At 40.7% G+C, this 25709-nt stretch overlaps 1 protein-coding gene across 2 annotated transcripts in view; it reads left to right on the top strand.

Annotated features, from left to right (window-relative positions):
* Nucleotides 1-339: 339 nt before the first annotated feature.
* Nucleotides 340-25709, top strand: part of nr3c2 (nuclear receptor subfamily 3, group C, member 2) — an 87743-nt gene continuing 62373 nt past the window's right edge. Inside the window, exons 1-2 of one of the 2 annotated variants that reach the window (XM_003449674.5) lie at nt 340-836; nt 2396-4225. In XM_003449674.5, coding sequence (XP_003449722.1) covers nt 2415-4225 — 1811 coding nt within the window. In that variant the 5' untranslated portion in view covers nt 340-836; nt 2396-2414. Of the gene's footprint in view, nt 837-2395; nt 4226-25709 lie in introns of those variants that run through there. The other variant, XM_025907629.1, reaches the window with a different exon arrangement.

Raw genomic sequence — 25709 nt, forward strand, 5'->3', positions numbered from 1 at the left:
TGAAATACTTTCTTGTGGTCTAAAATTGCTATGCGTGACCGTGACGGGATCTCCGAAGTGTCAGTTGGCAGAAATGACTAATATTGAAAAGTCACAAATGAGAAAGAGAGAGAGAGAAAATATAACGTAACAAAACTTGCAAGACTTCAACAGACAAAAAGAAGAAGACGAAAAAAAAATGAAATCACGAAAGCCTTACTGTCGCCATCACACGAGTTTCTTTCACACAGCTCGGTGCCCTATTTCCAGACGGCTCCGTCTACCTGCGCTCCGAGCCCCTCCCTCCCCTTCTGCCACTCTCTCTCTCTTTCTCTCTCTCCTCCCCCCCCACCTCCTCCTCGGAGTTTGTGTTGCACTCGTTGCAGTAGGAGGGTCCATGTGCACAGAATGACGTCGCTCTGACTGCAAGTCCGACTCGACTCCTTCGTTTGTTTTTATTACTCTTCTTCTTCTTCTGTTTTTTTTTCTTTTCTTTTCCAGAATCGTCAATCTTGGAAAAAAAAAATTTTTTTCTTACGGCCATAATGTGAGTGTGATTATCCGTCGCTGCCGTCCGACCCATCGCTGTCGTTTCGTCCTGTCAGGAGCAGCGGCTCGCTGTTGAGGATTACTAGTGATAATACGCAGTAGACTTCTCCGGTGTGTCTAGCTGTCAAACTGGCAACAATGTATTGGAAAGAGTAGAGGGGTGAGGAGGTGGGGGGCGGAGAGCACGTTGGTTGATATTTATTGACTTTGCTTCTTTTTTTTTTTTTTTGCGTTTTTCTTTTTCTGTCCTCTGGATTATCGCTGCCCAGCAACACAGCCACCTGACAACTCTGAATGTCGTAATTAAGGTAAGGACGGACGGAGCCCTGTGTTTTGACTGTACATTTTTAATTCAAGGTGATAATGAAAGCAAGCCCCCCTCGCAGTTGGAGTCGGGAGAACTGGATACTTACGGACACTAGCCTTGGTGCTGTGGAGGAGAAATCTAATAACTTTTAACCGGGACCGTTAGCCTCTCCCCTCCGTGTCTGCTCCTTAATAAAAGTGGCCAAGAAGTTTATGCACTTTAGGAAATCGCCACCGTGATTTAGAGCAGCGTTCGTGGATTTAACGTGCATGCGCTCACCTGTCTGCGGAGAGTGAGATATACATGTATATATATATGTACAGGGCTGTCAAATTCTGTCTAAAAAAAGTGGCTTAAATAATTCATACTTTGATCGTAGTGCACGTAATCATTCAAAAGCAATACATGCGAGTTTTAAAGCAAAAAGAAAAAAAAAAGGAGTGAAAAACGGAAACAATATAGCAGACGGACAGGCTTTTGGCTTCTTTTTTCATCTACTTTTTGTATTCTGCGCACACGCAAAATGCAGACTTGTGCATGTCCTGCAAAGGCAGAGCGATCGCGGCAGGACAACAAGGAGGGGAATTATGAGTCTGACAGCTGTTCGGGGTGGTTTTTTTCTTTCTTTTCTTTTTTTTACTTTCAAAGTCTCTGCACATGTGCACAGGACAGCCTGTCTTTTTTGCAGACAGCAACACTTTAACGCCGATATCTCGGCCGCTCGCTGCGAGCCCTTCGCGGACTTGCACCGTTGCATGCAAAATAAATAGCTTGAACATTAACCCCAAATCAGCCAGAAATGAATGCACTCTGTTGTGTTTTATCGTCCGGTTGTTGCCAGTGATGTAAAATCATTTTAGCACACAGGGAAGCCGCTCCGGCCGCCTAAAACAACAATTCAAGTTGTGTCGCAGCAATGTTGTGGCTGCATGAGCGATAACTATTGAGTGACAGCTTTCGGGCCAATCCATGAATGGGGCCTGATGAAGCTGCTGGATTTCTGGCCGCACTGGCCAATAGAGACGCAGTAGAGGTGGGAATTTAAAAAAAAAAAAAAAAAGCCCAGGCGACGTCACGTACAGATAAATTAACCCTTGTGGTCTGGGTTTCTTTAAGTTATCGCTGCATTCCTTCTTCCCTGCGCCGATAAGGGGTTTGAATCATGTGAGAGGGAAATACTGTACAGATTTATTTTGGACTTTATTAGATTTAACTTGTTTTCCAAAAAAATATGAGATACTTTAATGTTAAAAAATGTTGCCCGTGTAAATAAAACAATCAAACAGAGGCTTCACACTCAGAAATTTTTCAGTTCCTCCACTTTTTTTTTTTTTTTTTTTGCCTTGTTAGGTTTCACTTAAGTGCAACTTTTTATAAGCTATAAACAGGAGGCTGATTAGATTTTAAAGGGAAATAAAATTGCATAATCCTGAATATGTAACGTAATCTTACGTAGTCTCTTTATCAGAAAGTAAATACTCTTAAAAACCTTTGCCAACTATTGCAGCTCGACTGACCCTTTTTTTTGTTTGTTTTTTGTCTGTTTGCCATGTTTACTAGGTAACTCAATGAGCCAGCAATGGAGACCAAAAGATACCAAAGTTTCTTTGATGGAAAGGACACAGAGAACAGATGGCCTCAGGTCCCTGGCACTATGGAGTACTGCTGCAGTACAGAGGATTCAAGTCTGACTGGCAGTGATATCCTGATGGACATAGTTAATGTCAACTGCCCTGCTGGAAGCCCGGCCACCGACTGCAAAGACAACAATACAAAAAAGCAGGAGCAGCCAATGCTGCAGCTCAGCCAGAACCAGCCATTTGTTCTCCCACACTTCAACAACTCACTCCTTGGTCATAAGCAGGAAATGGACTCCAAAGAGCTTTCCAAGACTGTGGCTGAGTCTATGGGCCTGTATATGAATGCTGCCAGGGAGGCAGATTTTGCTTTTAACCAGCAGGGAGCCAATACCAGCCCAGGAAAGCTGTATCCAGCATGTGGACGGCCTTTAGAGGAGAACCAATGTGGTCCCACAAAGAGCCCCAAATTGAAGCCGTTTGGTTTCCAGCAGCCTAGCGCGACTCCCAGAGAATGCACCGCGGGGACCCCGGTTAGCTCAGCATCTATGCTGGCCTCTTCTCTTTCCTGCAGTCCCCAAACCTCCAGTGCCATTTCCAGCCCTGGAGGCAGCAACAATATGGTGTCGTCTACCACCAGTCCTCCTACGTGCTTTGCGCCTCTGTGCTCGTCTGTCAGTAGCCCTGTCAGCCAGACTTCGTGTGCTGCAACTCTAGCCAACATCAAGCGCAGGAATTCAGTCACATGTAGCCCTGTGGAGTCCAGCACCGTGGGCTCACCGCCGCTCACCAGCCCGCTCAATGTCATGAGGTCTCCCATGTCCAGTCCTCAGAGCATGAGTAGTGTGAGATCCCCTCCATCCTGCAGCACTACATGTAACATTAGGTCCTCTGTCTCAAGCCCAACAGCTGGCAGCTGCTCTGGCAACACCACCAACAACTGCAACACAGCAATGCCCTCCATCTCCAGTCCGGCCACAGCAGGCACCATGACTGTCAGCAGCCCACAGAACCCCTCCTCTGCCGGGTTTCCTGTGTCCAGTCCTGCTGACGGACTGGGTCTGGTGCAGAATGACACCAACAGCCCGGAAGCAGCGGGGCTGACCAGAGAAACGGACTTCAAGAATTTCGAGTTCCCTAAAGTAGAGATGGTAGACGGGGAGGTGTTCAACGTCGGATTAGATCAGATGGGGATGGTTAAGTACATAAAGAACGAGCCTGGGACTGACTTCAGGAGCATGTGTTTAGGCAGCTCCAAATGTAACGCGAGCAGCACGCCCTTTATCACACAGATTAAGAGTGAGCCAAACAAAAGTGAGGGATGTATGAATCACCAGCCCTACGGTGAGCAGTCACCATCGATTGGCCTCTTCCCTGCGTCTGAGACCACTTATCTGTCCCTGAGGAATAACATTGATGAATACAGTCTTTCTGGTATCTTAGGACCCCCTGTCTCCTCTGTGAATGGGAACTATGAGTCTGATGTGTTCTCCAACAATGTCCTGTCTAAAGGGGTTAAGCAGGAATCCACTGATGGCAGCTATTACCAAGAGAATAACAGCATGTCCACATCCGCCATTGTTGGAGTTAATTCCGGTGGACACTCATTCCATTACCAGATTGGAGCGCAAGGAACAATGTCTTTCACGCGGCACGATATGAGGGACCAGACCAACCCTTTGTTGAATCTAATTTCACCCGTAACGGCGTTAATGGAGTCGTGGAAATCTCACCCGGGCATGTCCCAGGGGTCTCTCGCAGCCAGAGGTGAAGGATATCCGGGTCAGAACTGCATCTCGGACGGCATGTCGAGGTAAGGAAGAAGAAGGTGTATTTAGGCAGTGTCTGTGTGTGCCTGTTTAGTGTAAATATCAAATCATGTTTGGGGTTTTTTTCTCTTCAGTGTACCTGTATAATAGTATGTCTCTCCAGGGTCTCCCATAGATGGAGAGCCAGTTTTTTGTTTAGTTTTTTTTGTAATGGGACTCGTGTTGCACAGGGGATTTAGGGCGTTTGCTTTGAGAAGTGCAAAATAATAACAACAACAACAGGGCTTGGGAAAGGCAGCGGGATGCTGGCTGGGGGAACAGGAATTAAAGGACAGGGTCCAGGTCATTGTTGTAGCAGCAAGTGACCACAACATCATCGTCTCTCTTATTACAGGCCTGTGTTCTACTGTAAAACAGAGGCAAAGTTTGCTTCTTATCAGGAGCCTGTGTGTACGTACAACAACAAAATTTATTGGTCTGTTATCAGAAGGTCTAGCTGAGACCTTGTGTAATGCAAATATCTGCTTTTATGGGCCCTAGGCCTTTGGCAGCATTATAAATTATGAATGATTGATCACAGGCTTTGGTTGCCAAACTGATGAAATAAACAGTTGATTTTTGTGAGGGTGGTGGTGGTGGGGGGGTGGCTGGAACAAAACAAACAGGCCGAAGGGGGAAAAAAATCTATAACAGCCGCCAATCTGACATAGTGGAACTTTGACACAGTTGTTGTGGTTCCAGTGTATTCTAATGTCCCGGCTGCATGTGAAGGAGGTGAATTATCAGCACGATTAATAATAGTGAATGCCACAGCCGTAAGCCATAAAACACACGGTTGTGTTGCTGAAAATACATCGCTACATTCGCCTAACAGTGACGGATGCTGCTGTTTATTTACAGTAAATCAAAGAATGGTTTGTGGTATATGGAGAATTTGCACGTATTATAAATGTTTTTAAATAACAGCGAGTGCCTCCTAGTGCTTTATAAAATACACTTTGCTATAATCTATTTATGCTTGGGGATGTCATAAATTCACAGTTTTTATGAGCTCGAGCAAAGACGCACTAAACAAAACCATAAATGACTTCCTGCTTACTTGGATCGCTTTTGATAAAAGTCAGACGCTTGCTGTAAGATAAGTGCAGCGCTGTATCCGAGCCTCCGCTGGGATTTTGATGTACATTGCTTTGCTATGTTTGACTGACCATGCCAAGTCCAAGCTGAGCTCGAGCCGAGATGTTGCACAGAACCCCGTAATGGACATGTATTAGATCAAAAGTTTTCTTGATTGATTTAATTTTAAAAAAACAAACAAAAAAACTCTGCAGATCTTTTTGATTTCTCTGCCGTTTTCTATCATTTTCTTCAGCTCAGTTACTATCATTCAGATTGGAGGGATATTATTTTAGAAAAAGCCGGCATAATAAAGCTCTTGATCACTGGATATTCAATTAGGTCATCACTAGAAGTATGATTTACTGCAGAATATAAATGTAATCTATATAATTGCTACTGCTTCTAAGGGGTTGATTGTTGTGTTTAGAATTTACCTTAAAAAGAGAGGTGTCAAACACGAGGTGTGCGGGCCAGAACGGGCCCGTGAAAGGGTCCGCCGGAAGTGAAAATCGTGGAGAAGGAGAGCAGCAATTTTCAGTGCACTTTGCACCAGGAAGTATTCTGTCTGCAGGTCATTAAGATAGACTCATGTTATGGGAGTGATTGTCTGGACTGTTAATTTCATCTGAGACAAAGATCTGAAACATCATCGGTTTTACAGCCTGCTTACTGACAAAGACGTTACCCTTAGCCAGCCATACGTCTTCAGGGGAAGGTGGTTAAGGCAAAGAGCCGTGCCGACGCACTGGTGTTTTGTTTCTAATGACTGTAAACAGAATGATGTGAAAAACAGAAAAAAACGTTGAAATTGCAATTAAATTTCTTAAGATTCCTTAAAATTCTGCTCATCTTCTGTTGTGTAAACGGATGGTTCATTAAACATGAATAGTTTGTCAATGCACGCTGAAAGAAATGTAACACTTACATCAAATTCGGCTGCATGTGGTCTGTGATCTACGATGGGTTTGACACCCCTGAATTAAAGGTTTATGTACTTATAATAACCATTATTCAGTGACACAAGATAACCAGATGAATTCCTTTTAACCTTGTTCACACCTCACAAAAAATTCTTTTGTCTCGGTGTCATTTTTGTTCTTTTATGTGTTAAACCTATATAGCAAGCACTCTGTGCTCTGTGCCTGCCCCTGTGTGTATCTGTGACAGTGTTTATTTCTTCTGCATCTAAAACATTTGGCCTGATTATCATATCAAAATTACACGCTTTCTCCCGTTTGACGCGCTTTTCAGCTTCATACGTACACACTTGTCTAGAAAGTAGATCCTGCGTCTGCTTGTTTGTGCATGTGCTATAACAAGGCTTGCAGCTCCGAGGAGACTGATACAGCCCCGTTACCTTGGAGGCGACCCATATGGCAGGAGCCAAAGCGATGTTGACGGGATCACTGCCACCTTGGTCCTAATGAGATCCAGCTTAGCCCTAATGTCAGACAGGATGACAGTAAGAGGTGGGCCACATGGCAGGCAGTCAGGCAGACAGGGAAGCAGACAGATGCAAATATACATGTGTACATACAATACATGCACACACACACACACATGCATACTGTATACATATATATATGCATTAGGCAGAAGGCAAGACTGCTTTTTTTCTTCAGAGGTTACTGCCTTCTTTCAGTTTCCTGTTGTACTACTGGTGCTGTATTGATTGACAGCTATACTTAGGCATAAACACAGGCTTAGTGTATCCTGCCTGAAATTTAAAAGAGCACTGCAGGAAAATCTGTGGTACTGTCCAGCTTTGGACTGACTGCATGGTACCCGGGCCCAATATTTCATAGGCAAAAATGTTACGTAACCATTAAAAAGCACAACTAAAACTCTTTGATCCGCTGAAGCCTTGGATGACAGAGTGTTAAATCCCTTGGCTCTTTTTTTCTCACTTTGGTTTCCTCTGTAAATGGTTTTAATTAAAAATGGCTGCTCATCTGAGCAGTCTGGATTACTTTGTGCAAAATGTTTTAACTTAGATTCAGAGCAGAGGAGGAAGGGGGAAAAAGGAGTCGTGGAATATTTGTATTTCTGTGATGTTTAATTTAAACCTAATGCTAGGATAAAGTAGAAAGCCAGAATGGAATATCACATGTTATTAGAAGCTTGAATGCAGAGATGTTCATTTAATATATGTGTTATAAATGTATCATTTCTGTATTTATTTGATTTTTTTGAGGAAAAAAAGTAGAGTGCGCTGCAGTTTTGAAGATATATAAATATGGTAATGATCATAAAATGACCTACATTAGGGCTCTGGATTATGTTTGCTCACAGCCTAAATCTCCAAATCTCTTTTCACCCTATTTAGGGCATTTTTGTGTTGGTTTTCACAGCAATTTTTCACCACATAGAATTTCTCTAAAACTTGTCAGTGCTAACCTTATAATTTCATAATCCGACAACTCGAAGCCAACAATGCTTTTTTCAATTTAAATAAGCCCTGGCTGAAACTTGTAGCTTTCAGCCCAGCAACAGGAAAAGTTGCCCAGCGCTGACAGACACTTTCATTTGTTTTAAACTCGCAGCCGGTTTCTATAGATTGAACGAGAGCCCATCGTGAAGAGGCACCAGATTCAAGCAAGGAGAAGGCTTCACGCTGGACTCTGGCCAACTCTCAATGTTCTGCAGAGGGATGAAAAGGCATACTCCTGAGAGCGCGCTAATAAGGCTTTAATTGTATGTTCCTCCACTAAATTAATGGATGGAAATGATTTGATTAATTCAGACACTGCTGGATACTAATATCCAATTAAACCCCAACACCAGGCATGCACAGGGGCTCCCGGTGCATTATGGGTTCCTGACTATGAAGCGGACAGCTATTTCTTTGGGTTGTGGAAAAGGACGTTACAGGTGAAGGTGCTGGGGAATGGCTCTCACGTGTCTGCCCAGCAGACATAACAGTGTGGCAGAGATATTGTCTTTTGTTGCGCTCAAGCGTTTTAATTATATGCGCTCTCATGTGTGCCGGTGAATATTTAATTATATTGTAGTAATTAAGTGAAGACTATGATCATTTAATTGTGCTGGATATCATTTAAACCACTTATTCTGGCAAACTTCAAGGAGCAAGTTCAGATTTCTGCAGTATTAGTGTTGCTCTTCTTCTATTGTGTAATAAAATGTAATGAATGTCAGGCTGCTTTAGAAAAACTCTCTTAATCTTGAGTGTGTACGAGTTCTTGTTAACTACGTCTCAAGTGCAGCCCTGATACTCATCGAGCGTGAGTGCTGTTTTATGCGCTCGTGAGCAAGATGAGATTTATCATATTTATATATGTATATATGGAACTAGCACATAATAGCATAGAACTTTTTAACTAATACACTGGGTTTAGCTTTATGAGGATTGAAGATATCATGTTGCCATGCAGATTTTAGTTGTCACATGTAGACAAAAACTATTAATAAATAAATAAAAAACAAACTAGATCTAAAACTATAACTCCATGTCAAAATAATAGATATTTGTATTTGTAGCATGTGTCTATATACGTCTGGTGGTTTAGGAAGAGACTGTGTAACCAGCTGTTAACAGCCCACTATTAAGGGGCTCTCAAAGGATGTTGAGAAAAGGATACGCGCTATTTATTTAGAAGAAAATGAGGCTATATTACGTAAAACCAATTTAGTCAAAATGCGTTAGCCACAGCATTGGGACGGCATACAGAATAATCCTTAAATAAAAAGACAGGTAGAGAGCCTGTGCTTCTACAATCGAGTTACACGTGTTTTAAATGAAGTTAAATGCTGCACGTAAAAAAAAGTAAAGTACAGTACGCTAAAATGCACAAGCACATCCGTGTACGGGGCTTTCTGTCTTCTTGGCTTCAGTGCAGCATTTAACTAAACCAGTCCTGCCGAGCACTCCTCACATTGAGCACAGAATAAAGTAAGGACAGAGAGTAGTCTAAATAGGTTTAGATTTTCAGCCTGTGAATCGTATTAATAAAATAAAGCAGTGGGCTACCGCGGCTTGTAGATGCAAACTGGATTTTCAGTGTAATAGGATTTGTTAAGTTAAATCAACTTTAAATGTAGATCTCACAAATACGAATCCACACAGTGTTTGTCAAGCCCACAGAGTGTTACTGCCTGAACCATGCTTTTCGTGACCTCATCATACGTATTTAAATTTTTATCCCCTTTTATTTTGAATTGATGTAAAAACAGATGCATTGAAATGCAATAAAAAAAGATTAATGTCTAGAAAAAAATGAAAAAAACAAACAAAACGTGTGCAGAAACACACAAGTTAATGAACACACACACAGACCACAAGGATCCAGTTCTTTCAGTTCTTTTCTGTCTTCTGGGTAGCCCAGCACTGGTTGGTGTGGGTGGATTGGAGGCTGTGTAAAGCAGAGTCGAAAGGCAGCATTCAAGGTATGAATAGTAAGAGCTGGTCCAAGTGGTGAATTCAGCTGTCTACAGTTCTTAAAGTCTAAAAATGTATCCTTAAAAGTGACGGTAAAAGCTCTCCGTGAGGCGTTTCGGCTCAGGAAAACCTGTAAAGAGCAGTGAAAATGTATTTTATGGAACTTAGGAGTTCGTACGACTATGAATGTACATATTTTATGTATAGTAACCTGTGTTTGTGTTGTTGGCCTTTTCTCTGTGTAATAGTTAACCATTTTATGGGCTTATGCTTGGAAACAGTTTTGTTCTTTTCAAAACAGAATTTCAGTATTGCAGATATCCTCAGTTCAGTCAGATGTTCATGGTGTTGTTTGGCCAGTGTGTTCATTTAGGTTATAAGACAATGAGTGTAAGTTTTGAATAATCAACACCAAGCTTTTCCTGATTGATTGGTATCACTCGAGCAATTGGATCACAGTTATCTAAGCATTTTGAGGACATTAAATTATCACCAACTTGACTTGGCAGTAGTGTTTGCAATTTTAGTACCATCACAGCCAACTATTGCTGTGCTGCAGTTGCTCTCAGCTATTAACTGTCCCTGGTGTGGTCTTTCAGACTGTGTGAACCATGTTTACAGCAGCAGCAGCAGCAGCAGCGGGCCACTCTTTTCCACAAAAAACTGATAGACCAACTGGTTTCTCAGGAGCAGTGAGCAGACATATAAAGTAATCCACTAGTAAGTATAGCTGCTGAATAGTCACATATCTCGTTGGGTGTGGCTGTATACCCGAACAGAGCTAAAAGGGCGTAAATGTTGAGATTTCTCATATCAAACAAAAGCTCATTTGTTTGATTTGTCTGCATTTGCTGGATAATCTGGTAGTTTTTGCTAAGAGGTTCACCGCAACAACTTTATAAGGTGATAATATGTCGGTGTTATGTTTATGGCTTGTCGTGCTGCCCAAACTGTATTTATGGTGCTTTAAGGGGGAAGTAATGGTTACCATTAAAATGTAAAGAGACATATTTTCACCTCTGTCAGCTCTACTTTCGCTTCTACGAGATTTGGTGTTGCAAGCAGCTCTGTCCAAACGCTCTGTTTCCATTACTTCCTTTACTGTTACTGCTCCAACACAGCAACGCTGAATTCATTTGTCGGCTCCTGCCGGAAGAGCAAAATTACATTAGTTAAGAGTTGAGCTATTTTTCCTGCTATAAAATAATCTTAAAAACAGCTCTAAATCGGGTACACATCTGATCAGAATATCCCCCCTTATTTTAACAAGCATAGCCATGAGGATAAAGTGAAAGCCAGTTTTCCTTTCCAGCTTTTATGAATGGATATGTTTTTTACCTTGTGCTACCAGAGTGTAGGAGTAGATGCCTACAGTGGATGTAATCTTTTTAAAAGAACCCAGATGATACTGTGTAGCACAATGGTCGGGTGCTTTTGTTGCACAGAAAAGAAATCATGTTAAAAGTTCCCACTCAGCCTCTCCCACACACAGCCATGAAGGCGCGCGCGCACACACACACAAGTACACACGCATACAAGCACAAAACGCTGCCGCCATGGTCGCCAACAGCAAGAACAACAGCACACATTCTAGGCCGGACTTGACACTCCAATAAAAGTGTGGTTACTGCTGGCCAAGGCTCCTGGGATTTCAATGCTTGTCTTGTCCTCACTTGAACTTCTTCCTGAAACACAGTCTGGTGACAGAGGGCCAGATTTCCACTAGGCTGGTCCTGTAGTTGGAGATCTACCCTCTATTACCTACCGCTGACATTCCCTTCTTTTGTTGAGGTTATTAACAAACTGCATAAAGGAGGTGGAAACTAAATACCGGAGCTGCAACAAAGCATAGTGCATGCTTCTGTGTGTTGCCCTGATTTCTGTGGCGTGCTGCTGTGTGAGATGCTGTGGCCGTCTTTTGTGCACCAAGTACTTTGTTTACCTAGCATGCAAGAAGTCTCAATGATTTCTCACAAGTGCTCTTGAACATCTCCTGAGTCATGAGCCTTGTGGGTCAGCTTGGCGATTTAGTCATACACCGCAACTAGAGGAAAATATGCGCATATTAAATCACAAATTATAGAGATTAACTGGTCATAAGAGCCTATTGCTATTGTCATAAATAAAGAAAGTACCGCTTGTTGATCTAAATGCAAGGTGATGTCTCTTTCACTGGCTGGATATTATTCATTCAGCGCTATAAAACCCAATTAGATCTATATTTCATTTTTGGTGGAGAGGATGCAGAGAGAATCCATTTCGATTCACTCTCTCAGCATATAATTGTGTTCCTCTTGTATCCTGATATATTTGACTAAGCAAACAAGGCATGCCTTTATCATTCATGTTTAATTAGAGCTTGCCCAAGTATTCGTGCCAGAGTGCTTACGTTTAAGCCTGGTGTTTGTCTTGTCACTTTCTCTATGGAAGGGATGCCATGAAGGAAGACACTTCCAAAAAATGTTAATTGTTCAGCTTGAAAGGTTCCCAAAGTAGGTCATGCATAGTTGGCTCAAATAAACCAAAGGAACTGCGTTTGTGTGCTGCTGAGTTGTTGTTGGTGGTGGTGGTGGTGGTGAGGGGGGGGAGGGGCTTCTGGGCGTTTTACATAACACTTTCATTCTTCCCTGAATAAAACACACACACACACAAACATAGACACTCATACGAGGTGCATCCACTTTTACGTCAGCAGAACCCGTGATTCAGAAAAGTGTGACTGTGACTTAAAACCATAACTTTGTCGATTTTACATTCACAAATAGAAATGCGAAAAATCTGAGTAAGCAGCGAGCACTGATCGATTTTCTGAATCGCAAATTGTAACAAGTAAAGTTGAACTCGAGCCTCTTCAGTGAACCTCATAGATATTAGTTTAGTCTTGTTTTCACTCTAGATTAATAAATCAGTTCTGTGCAAAAGTATTATTTATTTATTTATATTTTCCTGCTAAGGAGATGTTCTTGTAATTTTTTAGAAGTGGTCTTGAGCAGTAGTTCTCCTTTCTAATTCACTTTCAGTCCAGTTCTTGTACCTGGCCATTTTCAGAGGAATCATTTAAGCATCTACTGTACCTCAAGGGATGAACAGATCTCGTGTCTATACATAACAAGCAACTTAGCAAAGAACCAATTTTTAAATTGTATTTTTAGGCACTTTGTTCCCACCAGCGTGCCACAAAAACACAAGTTTGTTCCAGATTTTGTTGAATCTATGAAAAACACAGTTTGACGGGCATAAAATTGTATTTGTGCACAAACAAGTTGATTTCCAAAGACCCATTGGCTTAAAATTTGACGTGTCTTGGCTTGGCATGCTTTTTGTGTCCTTAAAAATGTTGAGGAAACTGAACAAGTGGAAGACAAAAGGAAAGTTGGCAGGCCTAGAAAACAATCTACAGCAAGGGCGAGGGACTCCAGGTCTCGAGGGCTGGTGTCCTGCAGGTTTTAGAGCTCACCCTGGGCCAACATACCTGAATTAAATGATTAGTTCATTACCAGGCCTCTGGAGAACTAAAGGGCAAGTTTAGGAGGTCATTTAGCCATTTAAATCAGCCGTGTTGGATCAAGGACACATCTAAAACCTGCAGGACACCGGCCCTTGAGTTGCCCACCCCTGATCTACAGCATATAAACAGCATGTGTAACTCCTGTCCTTAACAATAAAAAGTTCACCAAAAACCTGATACATGACCCAAGAGATGAATCAGCCCTTTCAGTTAATCCATATATCGTTCATGAAGCATCATCAGAAATGGTCTCAGTGGAAGGACGCCTGTAAAGAAGTCATTCTTAAGTAAGGGAAACGGGGATAAAAGACTGACGTATGCCACGTTACCCAAGGAATGGATCAGTGGCAACAGGTCTTATGGACTCCAATTTTCGGATTAGTTTTCATCAATATATATGGAGAAGGTCAGGAGAGGTACAACAGTGAGTCTCTACATTCATCTGTAAATGACAGTAGAGGCTCTGTAATGGTTTGGAGCTGCATTTCAGCCAGTGGTTTGGGGGATTTCGTCAAATTTTATGGAATGATTATCCCCAAAAAGTACCAACATATTTTGATCCACCATGCAATACCAAGTGTAAAGTATTTTAATTGGCAACAGCTTCATTATTCAGCATGACAATGATCCCAAACACACTGCCAGTTCAGTAAAAGCATACCTGGATATAAAAACACACAGTCATGGACTGGCCTCCCCAGAACCCGGACAATAACATGATCTAATCAATGTGGAATCATCTTGACAGAGAACAGAACAAAAGGCAGCCAAAATCCAAAGAATAGCTTTGTGTTCTTTAAGAAGCCTGGAAACTATTCCTGAAGACTTAGAGAAGTTAGGAGACAGCTTTCCTGAGAGAGTTCAGCCTGTACCGAATAAAGGTGGTGATACAAAATATTACATTACAAGGTTGTTAGAATTGTACGAACTCTGTTTTTGCCTTCGATACTGTTACTTCCTTTATGTTTTCACACATTTCAATAAATCGCTGTACCTATTTCTCATTTCCTAGAAAAACATTAAAAAAAATGAGAACTAGCTCAAGAGTTTATCAAAGTAACTTTAATAGCAAATAATATTAAATCATGTGAAGCACTGAACTATTTAACAAACTACAAACTACATATCTAGTAGTGTAACTACTAGTAACTAGTCACGTTCACACTTGTGAAGCTTTAAAATGGCTGCCATCATGACCTAGAAAAACATGTTTAGTGGGTACCCCGGGCTTCCTGCTTTGCTGTGGGATAAAAAACATTAAATGATTTGTGCGTGTCCTTTGTCAAGCATTTAGAAGAATCCATATGAGACTGTCCCACAAAATCCCTGTTATTGAGGATGGGGCAGCTTCCTGTGATACACTGACCCAGAAAGTAAAAGGAAGCTTCCGAGGATCAAGTGGCAGCTCGGAGAAAAGATACTATATTATAACTGAACCTGTTGCTAAAGAGAGAATTCACTAGTCTGGCGCTGCAAAGGGGTAAACATGTTTGTCAGGAAGTGTAATATGAGCCTGGTTTTCTGTAGAGGAGAGAAGAAAAGCCATAATTGAAGGGATATTAAAGGGTCAGCGTTCAAATTACACACACACAAAAACAAAACAAAAACTTTTCTTTCTCTTTTTTTCATGACCTTGGGTTGTGTCTAGTCATGCAGAAAGTATTAGTTTCCCTTGTGTAGGTGCTGAAATTGTTTTCATTGTCATACCTGTCAACCTTCCTGTTTTTCCGATGATTGACCTGTATTTTTTCTTACTTCTCCTCCACCATCCTCCCGTATTTTCCCATATTTGTTTAAAAAACAGAAGAAAACTTAAAAAAGCCCAGCCCGTTAGATGTGTTTGTTACGATACATTTCGCTGTGGTGTAACAAGAAGAAAAAGCAGGGCGGCCCTGCAAACTTTCAGGCCTTTGTTTTCTGGCAGTATGGGTGTGAAGGCGGGTGCAGGCATGATTTAAAGGGGAAAAAATGATTATTAACACTTGTGACTCACAATTTAATAACAATTCTTGACTCAAGTCAAGAATTTGAATATATATTTTTGGTACTTCTGGTGTCATTTCTGACATTAATAAATGTCATTATATTAGCATGAATATGTCTGAATGTACTAGTGAATCTCAAAACATATTTACTTACCTCCAGCAGTACTGAAATCTTTTTACTAGATAAAGCTGGTTGTTTATCTATCTTTTACTTTATTCTAATGAATGGTGGATGTTATAAGTTATCATATAGTCACTAGAATGTGTTGAAATGTGGTTGAGTGTTTGGGACAAACAATTAAGACACTGTTGATTTAGCATGAAGTCCGCAGCTCTGGAAAATCCTCTGATCTTACTGTTCTCCTGGTAGATTTTACTGCACTGTACCTGGCATAGACAAACGTGCCACTGTTCTGTGTCTGCATTTTGTTCTGCTTGCCTCCCTCTGACTTGGCTAGGACTGCCTGTTTCACTGTAACAGTCAGTCTGGGGCTGTTTTGGGTTTCGACTGTTAAGCAGCAGCTTTCTTTTTTATTCACATTCTTGCTCAGCTGCTGGACCTTGGATAAAATGAAAGAAGCTGACTCATCACCATACCGTAATGTCGGACTTTTAAGAGACGGAAAAGGCTGGAATGTGACATTCATAACTTCATTTTTTAGTTTGTCTGACCACATGCATACTTTCCAAAAGACTGATATCTACCTTATTGTGGTTAAAATGTGAGATTGGCATTAAGATAAACAAGACACAGTGTAAGATGTGATGTAAAGCACGAGTCAGGTTCATCGAGTTTATTCACTCCGACTAGTTGCCAACACTTCAGTGATCTCTCATGTAATATGTACATTGAAGTTGTTCGTACAGCCTGAAACAGTCAAATCCTTTGCGGCAATGATTGCAGCCTTTTAGGTGTGTTGTTGTTTTCCGAGCAACAGCCCTACATTCAGCTACAAGGATGTACTGTATCCCTGGATTGCAGAAAGTAAGCATCGTCCGTGAGAGTAGGCACATTTTATAATTAGAAATGAAGACTGATTAAATTAAGGCTTTGCTAACTCAGACTGGTAAAGCCTCACATTGGTTTTTACTAAAATTTGAACTGGATTGTTTTTTCTTTTACCCCAATCTACAATCTAAGATGGTTCACTACCAGCATGCATAGAGGGAATTTTGATGAATCACACTGTCAATATGGGCATCACCATAAAACATTGTTTTTCTCATTATGAATTTGTAATCCTAATGTTGCAAGCTGTTGCAGAATAAATGGCAGTGCAAATGAGCTTTTGAGCTACACTTATGGCACTTGGAGTGCATACAGTGTCTCGGTGAGCATTCACTATTGTATAATTTAATACCTTATGTGTTGGATGGTCAGAAATCATTGTTGCATTCAGCTGGCAAGTTTACATTTTAAACCTCCTTTCATTGTGCCAGTGCATTGTCCTCTCACACAACACTAAGCTAATGCTGAAAGGTGACAATGAATTGCCATTTCAGCACAATTTGTATATAGAAGAGGGAAAGAAAGACCAGTTGTCATTGAATGCATCTAGTTTCTTCTGGGTTGTCTGTGAAGGAGGATCTTATCCTGTGATTGTTGCTTACATGCCTGAAGTTCTTTCTTCATTCCAGTATTATTACTCACACTTGTTTCACTGCCTCGATGCTGGTGCGATGCTGTGTTGTTTTAACTACCTTCGCAGTGGTATGTTTGATGAGTTGATAAGATGACTGTCTACCTGAGCATGTCTAAAATAGAAACACAACTGCAGAAAAAGGGAGATGAGGAAGTTATGAAAAGTGATGACCTACTTTTTCATATGAACTGCTGCATACAGGTTAACCTTGGTCAATAGTGAGGTGGGAAATTACATTGAGTTTATAATAGCACGAGGCACATGACTACACTTCAAAGCATGTGTGTCAGTGTTTGCACAAAGAATTAAAATTGCTCTCAGAAAAGGTCAGATTTTTTTGCCATGAATTTACTGACTATGGAGAGTCATTGGAAAAATCCTAAGAAATGTTTCTTCCCTTTAGGTTGAATACCAAACCATGGACACATTTGTCTGCTGAAACTTCCATTAAACTTTGTTCAAATAAGGCTACTGTGTTCTCATTGCCAATATATAGCAAAAGCATAAGCACTACTTTGTGCATATTTTAAAACTGAAACTGGAATAGCTGGCTTTTAATGTAGAATGAATGTGTTTCACTGATCTTAATGGATTTTTTTAACTTGATTTTTTTTACATGAAAATCCTATCTCATTGGCAGTATGCAGTGGCCAAATTTTAGCACTCTACCGTTTTTTGTTTTGATAACATGTCGAAAATTCAATTCCAAAACTGAGCCGAGTACTGAAATGTGAATGTTCTCCACCAGTGTGATTTTTAAGAATGATACCATCACCGATATTTGGTGATTTAAAAACCTGATATATTGGTCGATATGTTTTTTTTGTATGTTTTATTACTTATGATACTTTACTACGATAACATGGCAATGCAGTTTAATTTGTTTTTATTGTGAGTGCAAACAATTGTACTTAAACAACTGTGCTTAAAGGAGATATATGACTGTTGCACGTTGTTGTGTTTGTGGCGTTCCAAACATGTATTGCCAGAGAGCCCTCTAGTGGACAAACTATGCAACATCAATGCTCGTAACATGATTGAAGGGTGTTTCTTCTTTTCTTCTTTCTTTTTTTAAATTTTTATTTATCAGCTGTTTTAAATACATGTACTGATATATTGGCAAATAGCTTAAATCAGCCAATTATATCACCCAGCCAATATCACCCTCACGTTTTAGAGGAGGAAACTTAACATAAACCATTTTTATACTTAAACTTCAGGCAGTTTGGAAAATCAGGTCAGGACATCATACAGAGTTGCCCTCCTCACATGTAGCACAGAACAGGAGATAGCCTGTGGCAGATGCGTTCTCACTGCTAAAAATATTGCTGGATGTTAACCTTGGTAGCGCAAGCAGGGGGCAGGACACATGGCTATGAATTACCGGTTTCATTCCCACTCAGGATGATCCCTGCCAGCTAGTATTTGATTTGGGGAAAAATAAGACTGATTGTAGCGAAACAGCCCAAATGAGCAAAATCCAATAGGCAAAGTTCAATATAGTCATTTGAAATATTGTATATAAGAGCCATTTGAAGACGGTGCTCACATTCAGTAAACTAAGCGTGTTTTAAAAGTTGCTTAAGTGTGTGGCTTCTTTTTGGGGTGCATAACATTGCACACATGCAACATCAAGTTAGTTTGCTGAGCGTGGCTAATGTTAGCATTGCAGGCACCAGCAGCCTTGGTTATATGCCAGTTCCCTCTGACACAGCCTACACACAACGGTCAATTTTCCACATCAAAGTGCTGGAGAACCACATTGGTTAGCGGGGCTGTCATCTGTCTCACTTCACATCTTGCTTGTTTACAACTTCCTGTCGGCGGGAGAGAGAGGTGTGCTGATGTGTGCCAGGGCTACAAGTTCACTGGCATTGCGCGTTACTAAGTATTTTAACAAAGTAGTTAAACGTGCAGTCACATACATGCCTGATTCTCATATATTATGAAAACAGTGTACTGGGGCGATGGTGGGATGGACACAGTCGACCATCTGATCTAAGTTGTACTCTTGTATTCTTCTTTAATGTTGAGTAATGGTGAGAACAGTTCAGGGTTTAAGGGTTTTTTTTCCTTACTGCTGTCCTGATTTGTCCTTGTGACCTACTGTTCATTTAATCCAGCATTAGCGCGAATCAAACAGCCACTTTACCACTGAGGAAACAAACTATCCACAGCTCCATTTACGTAAGAATAAGACTGTTGCTGGGAACAAAATCAGTGTTGATCAAATCACTGAAAGTAGTGGTGAATAATTAACAGAACAGCGCAATTAAAAAACACTGAATGAGTCATCGTTTATAGCCAAATTCAGAACAGAGATTAAAATAAGTAACTTTATGATTATTATCAGTAGGTGCCATGAGCCCGATACAAATTGCTAGCAATGTAGAGCAGCATGTGCCCCGTATATTAAATATTTCACGTCTGTAGACTAGCAGGTGCTGTCACATTAGGTACAGGTCCCATTTATTTGTTGTTTTATTCTCCTGGCCCTGCTATGAGTTATTAGAGCTCCCATCTGTGGGTTGTATTAGAAAAGTTATACCGACAGCATGGCATTGTTTTCCCTGTGTGAACAGAGCTCCATGCTCATTTCATGAAATATGAATTAAGGGACAAACACTCAGAAGTGTTCAAGGGGCGATTTCCCCTTAGCGATTACGCTGGAGAGGTGCCAAAAAAAACTAAACAGGGGAAAATTACCATACTATAGCAAGACAGGAAGAACCTGCTGTAAAAGTACGACACTTGATGCGTTTGCCACAGAGAGAGAAGGAGCGAGATAAAGAATATAGACTAAGGCGGAAAGAAGGAGAAGACTGTTGCACATTTTAATGTACTGCATCGTTTAAAGGGAGTTTTTCTGATTCTTAAGCAAAGAAATGTGACAGGTTTTTCAAAAAGACGTGTGAGTAGTAGTGGTTAGGAAAGCAGGAAAGTTAGGAAGTTGTTGTGGAAGGATGGAAGAATTTTTTTTCTGAAAGGATTAAAGGGAAACTTAAAAGTACATTTCAAAGAATTTTTTACAGCAAGGACAAAGTACAGTTAGGTCCATATATATTTGGACACTGAAACAAGTTTTGTTTCTTTTACCTCTTTACTGAAACATATTCCAGTTATAGCTATATAATGGACATGACGTAATGTGTAGACTCTCAGCTTTCATTTCAGGGTATCCACAATCAAACTGGATGAAGGGTTTAGGACCAAAAGTAGTTGGACAATTGACTCAAAAGCTATTTCATAGGCAGCTGTGGGCAATTCCTTTGTTATATCATTATCAATTAATCAGATAAAAGACCTGGAGTTGATTTGAGGTGTATTGCTTGCATTTGGAAGATTTTGCTGTCAACAGACAACATGCCGTCAAAGGAGCAGGTGAAACAAGCCATCCTTCAGGTGTGAAAACAGAAAAAACCCATCTATTAGTAGTGGCAAAATCTACACTTTGATACAGTCTGAGAAACAAAGAAAACACTGGTGAACGACAACAGTGGTGGATGATCGCAGAATCGTTTTCATGGTGAAGAGAAACCGCTTCACAACAGCCAACCGAGTGAACAACGCTCTCCAGGAGGCAGGCACAACGATATCCAAGGCTACCTTAAAGAGAAGACTGCATGAAAGTAAAACACAGGGTTCACTGCAAGGTGCAAGCCACTCATAAGCCCAAAGAATAGAAAGGCTGGATTGAACTTTGCTAAAAAACATCTGCAAAAGCCAGCACAGTTCTGGAAAACATTCTTTGGACAGATGAAACAAAGATCAACATCTACCAGAATGATGGCAAGAAAAAAGTATGGAGAAGGTGTGGGACAGCTCATTTCACTGTTTGAAGACTAAACATCGGACAGAAAGTATTAGAAATGAACATTTTATTTTCAGTTATTTAATTTGTCCAATTACTTTTAAGCCCCTGAATTGAAGGGATTGTGTTAAAAATGCTGTTCCTCACATTTTGTTGCAGTCTTGTTCGACCCACTGAATTAAAGCTGAAAGCCTGCACTTGAACTGCATCTGAGTTGTTTCAATTAAAATCCATTGTGGTAATGTAAAGAACCAAAATGAGGAAAAAGTTGTCTCTGTCCAAACATATATGGACCTAACTGAATGCAACTGTGCATTAACTAATGTTTTTTTAATTGTTTTTAAGGCCTCCCCTCTCAATCATGTCTCCTAATACTGATTCATATAATCAGTGCGCGCGATTATTCGGTTTCAGACTCCGACTCAGCACACACCCCCATTTACAGTCCATTTTTCCACGGCAAAATGCTGAGTCAAACCCCGCTGTGATTAATGGTGTTGAAAATGAGGGCATGTCACATATGTTGCCACGTTCAGAGATGCAGTGGCCTCAGCAGAGATGGCCCGAAGGCTCAATCACTGTACCGCCTGCTGTGTATATAATCTCATCATGAAGCATCTTCCACGTGTTGAAATGATTTGAATTCTGGCTCAAGGTTTATTTCTTTTTTTTGCCACAATTTTCATTTGTGCTAGTAAGGCAGTTATCTCATTGTCACGTTTGTGTGCGCCTCTCTGTCCTCCTGTGGTCTAATTTACATTTGATAGTACTGCACAAAGGCACCATCAAATGGATTTGGAGATGGATTTCAGTTCACATCTATCTAATGGATTCTAACAAGTGGTCAGACTGGATTTGATTAAAAAAAAAACACACACACATCACAGAACAATCTGACAATTTTGGACCCCTCATTTTTTTTGTCTCTTTGTGGCATTTAACAAACATCTGTGGGCTGCATGATTTAGTTATTTCCCCTCAGTGGTCTCCCTTTGGTTTTGGTCCCCTTGTGGCTCCCTTTTGGGGTGTGCACACACCATCAGACACACATAAATAAATGCACACTTGTAAACAACCACATCTGCTTAGCGGACATGTTAATATTTCAGTGTGGCTTCTCAGTTTTGTGCTCTTTTATATTGTATCCTGAGAGAATAAATGTAGTTTGTAAAAGATTTAAAGATATATTTTTTTTTTTTGTGAATGATGCAATTGAGAATTTTCTGGAAGAAATTCTGGAAGCAGAGTGTTATCTAGTGCTCGCAGGGTTTGGCATTGGTAGGAAGGGAATGTGGCTGAGGTAATTATTTGGACATCGGGAAGCCAACGCGATCACAGAAATGTAGGTAAACGTCTGTGCTTGAGATACCAACAAATCCTGTGGTGTAACCGTTAGATCATAGGATTCAAATGAAGCTGAACCTTTATTTAGCAACATCTACACAAACATAAGAGCAGAACCTATAACTCGAGAGCAATGTCTGACCAAGGTCTCAAAGCTCCATTAAAACACAGTGAATGCACGACAACGGGCTTCTTTTTTTAGATGGCTTCGATCTATTTTGAGAGATGGGTAATGATACAGGACAGATACTGAAGGACATTCAAACCTGTCAACTCCTCTTTCTTCACACCTCATTGGGCAGAGGGAAGATGGCATTGATGAAAGGTCGCGGTGACTCTGATTAAAAGGGAATATATTCAGCTAAAGCTCGGACAGCACGGGGTAGTTTCTACTCGCTGTCTATTGATGGATCGGGTAATTGATCCGATCTGTCCTCGCAGAGCTGAGCTCTCTCTGCCTCCAGCATCAGTTAACCCTGCAGTGTATTAAAGTCAGATTAGGCTCTTCCACATAAAGGAGTGTGCCAAGGGGAGCGCTGCTGCACCTTCACGTGCGCTAACACACCTGTACTCCACAGGATGAGGAAGAAGTAAGCCAGATTATCTGAAGAATACAAACAACCTAATGGCTAGCAAGTTATTTCTCCATGATATTCATTTTCCAAAATTAGGTTTGCAGTTACAGTAATACCTGCTAAAAAGACACTAGAAAAAAATGCATGAAATTGTACTTTTTGTAGCTCTCATGTTACCTCACTTTCTAAGTAGCTAAATTAATGTACTTATGTTTTTCTATGCTGATCTTATGTTGTTTTATTGTGATGTTTTTTGCACTTCTGTAACACTGGCATAACACTCTGCATTACTGAGAAAAGGGAGGTGTTATGCGAACACGGTTTAACTTATAGCATACTATCACTTTGCAGGCATATGACACAAAGAAGGTGCAAAAAAATGCAGGAAATTGTGCTCAAATGAAGCTTCTACAAAAATGAAGAAACTGAGCGACACTTTAGGAAGAAATAAAAAGTTTTATACTTCTTTTCTGGGATCTACACACGTCTCGGATCTGCTAGAGAGTGCTTTGGAATTTCTGGGGCAAATGATTAATATGCACTACATCTCATTTACATAAAATGATTTTTTTTTCTGCAAATAAGGTCTTATTTTACATCCACTGTTAGTATTTTGTCCTCATTTTTCTAAGATATCACCACCAACCCCCAAGGTGCCCTGGGAAAGACTACCTTCTCTATCACTGCTATAAATTTTTTCATCCAAATACGTTATATTTTTTGTGGGCTTTATTAATATTGCACACTGTCAATATTGGTGGGTAGAATATGAATATAATGGATTTGCTTCACAACAGAAATTTGGTAATGTTAAAGAAAAGTAATGCAGATTAAAGAGTGGTATTAAATTGTTGTGGTAAAAAATTGTATAATAGCATTATAAAATTATACCACTAGTGATATTACCCGTTCAGTATACATACTATGGGCTAAACACACTCATGCATACACCTTGGTAGTAATGGGTTGGATTTTTTTCCCCTTCAAAATTCTGAATTCTTTGTGGCACAGATTCAACAAAGTGCTGGAAACAGAGATTTTGGTCTAGCATCACACAGTTGCTGCAGATTTGTCAGCTGCGCATTCATGATTCATTCACCCACATCCCAAAGGTGCTCTACTGGGTGACTGTGGAGTACAGTGAACTCATTGCCATGTTCACGAATCCAATTTGAGATGATCTGAGCTTTGTGACATGGCAGATTATCTTGCTAGAAGCAGCCATCAGAAAATGTGCACACTGTGGCCATAAAGGGGTGGACTTGGTCAGCAACAATACTCAGGTAGGCTGTGACCCTTGAACGATCCTTAGTTGATATTAAGGAGCCAAAGCGTGCTAAGAAAATACCTCCCACACCAGAATGGATCCATGCGTACATGTTGTTTATGTCAAATTCGGAAAAGCAGAACCAGGTGGCATTTTTCTAGCTTGTGACAGGAGTGGTGTGGTCTTCTGCTGCTGTAGTCCATCTGCTTCAAGATTCGACATTTGCGTCCAGAGATGCACCTCTGCATACCCAGGTTGTAAGAAGTGATTATTTGAGCTACTGTATCCTTACAAAAAGACAGAACTGCTGCTCACTGAATATTTTCTCTTTTCTCTGTAAACCCTAGAGATAGATGTGCAGAAAAATCCCAGTAGATCAGCAGCTTCTGAAATACTCAGACCAGCCCGTCTGGCACCATCAACCACATTTAAAGTCACCATCACCTTCCTCACACATTCTAAAACTCTGGTTAAGCTTCAGGAGGTTGTCTTAACCGCATCTGCATGCCTAAATCATTGGATTTCTGCCATGCGATTGACTGATTAGATATTTGCATTAACAAGCGGTAAAACAGAACTGCACGGCGAGCGTGTGCATGCAGGAGGGAATCAGCCTAAATTAAAGCTCGTTCAGAAACGTGAAATAAGCCCTCCTTTGTCATTTATTATGGGAGCCACATAAAACTTAAGTACTGAAATAACTTTAAAAACGTGTCTCACTTAATTCATAACAGTGCCTTTCGAAGGATATGTAGCCTAATTTAAAGTGAAAAGAAAATGAAGAGGAGCAGAAAGATGGATAGAAACTGATGAAGTGCTGCACAGAAATGGACAGATACTGATCAGAGAGACAAAAGAGCAGCGGGTAAGGGCATTTGTAAGTCCCCTTTTAATTTATTCCATATTGCTGAGATTTCAGTGTGAAAAAATCTCAATAAAGTACCCCACATGACCATAAGTAACCCTCATATATCAACCCACATGTCAGTAAACGTATCCCCATGTTTTTAATTATGTAAAAATTGATTTACCCAGGAAATACATGTGCCTAATAGTAATGATTATAGTTGCTAAAATGAGACATGGGTCTGAAAATAGCGCAAATAGTATGAATAAGTTGCTTTGTCCTTGTGCTACATGAGAAGCACCATTAGAGAAAACATTAAGGCCATGTACAGTATGCTGTTTATTTTAAACAGCAAGAGGAAATACCCTTTACAGTGGATGCCTGAAGGGAGAAAGGAATGTAAGGCAAACAAAGTCTCTTGCCCTTCCTGTCATCTTTTCCTTCTGGCTCGTAGCCAGAGACTTGCCACTAAGTTTATGCATCAGGCTTGAATTTTAAACATTAAACAGCCCGGCTTGCTGCAGCTCAAGGTGAGGCACCGAAGACCAAGATTTAGCTTCCCTTTGACATTTTGAAGTGAAACGAACATCCACGTCTGAGCAGAGACGGTAGCTCGCTATTGTTAACAAGATATTTTAATGATTTTTTTATTACCTAGCTTGATGTCTACTAATACCGTAAGAGAGCGACAAGAAATAGATATATGGAGCGACTGTTGTTCTGCATATTGAACACAGTTCAGAGAAATGACTGCTTAGAGAGGAAGAGCGAGTAGACAGACCAGACAAACTTGGCAGGAAGACTGAGCTCTCACAAGAACGTAGAGGTTTGTTCCAAAATCAATGCAGCCTACTAATATTTGATTCTCCAAAAAACGAGGCTTCCATTGGCAGACGCGATGCACGCAAGCACACACTCTCCCCAACTGCAAAACCCTGCACTGCCCTCCAGATTACATCAGATAGATGAAAATTTAAAGTAATCTGACACTTAATTTGTTCAAGTACACCTTAGGGGAAATAATAAGATGTGG

This window comes from Oreochromis niloticus, linkage group LG6 (genome assembly GCF_001858045.2).
Source record: "Oreochromis niloticus isolate F11D_XX linkage group LG6, O_niloticus_UMD_NMBU, whole genome shotgun sequence".
Taxonomy (NCBI): Eukaryota; Metazoa; Chordata; class Actinopteri; order Cichliformes; family Cichlidae; genus Oreochromis; species Oreochromis niloticus.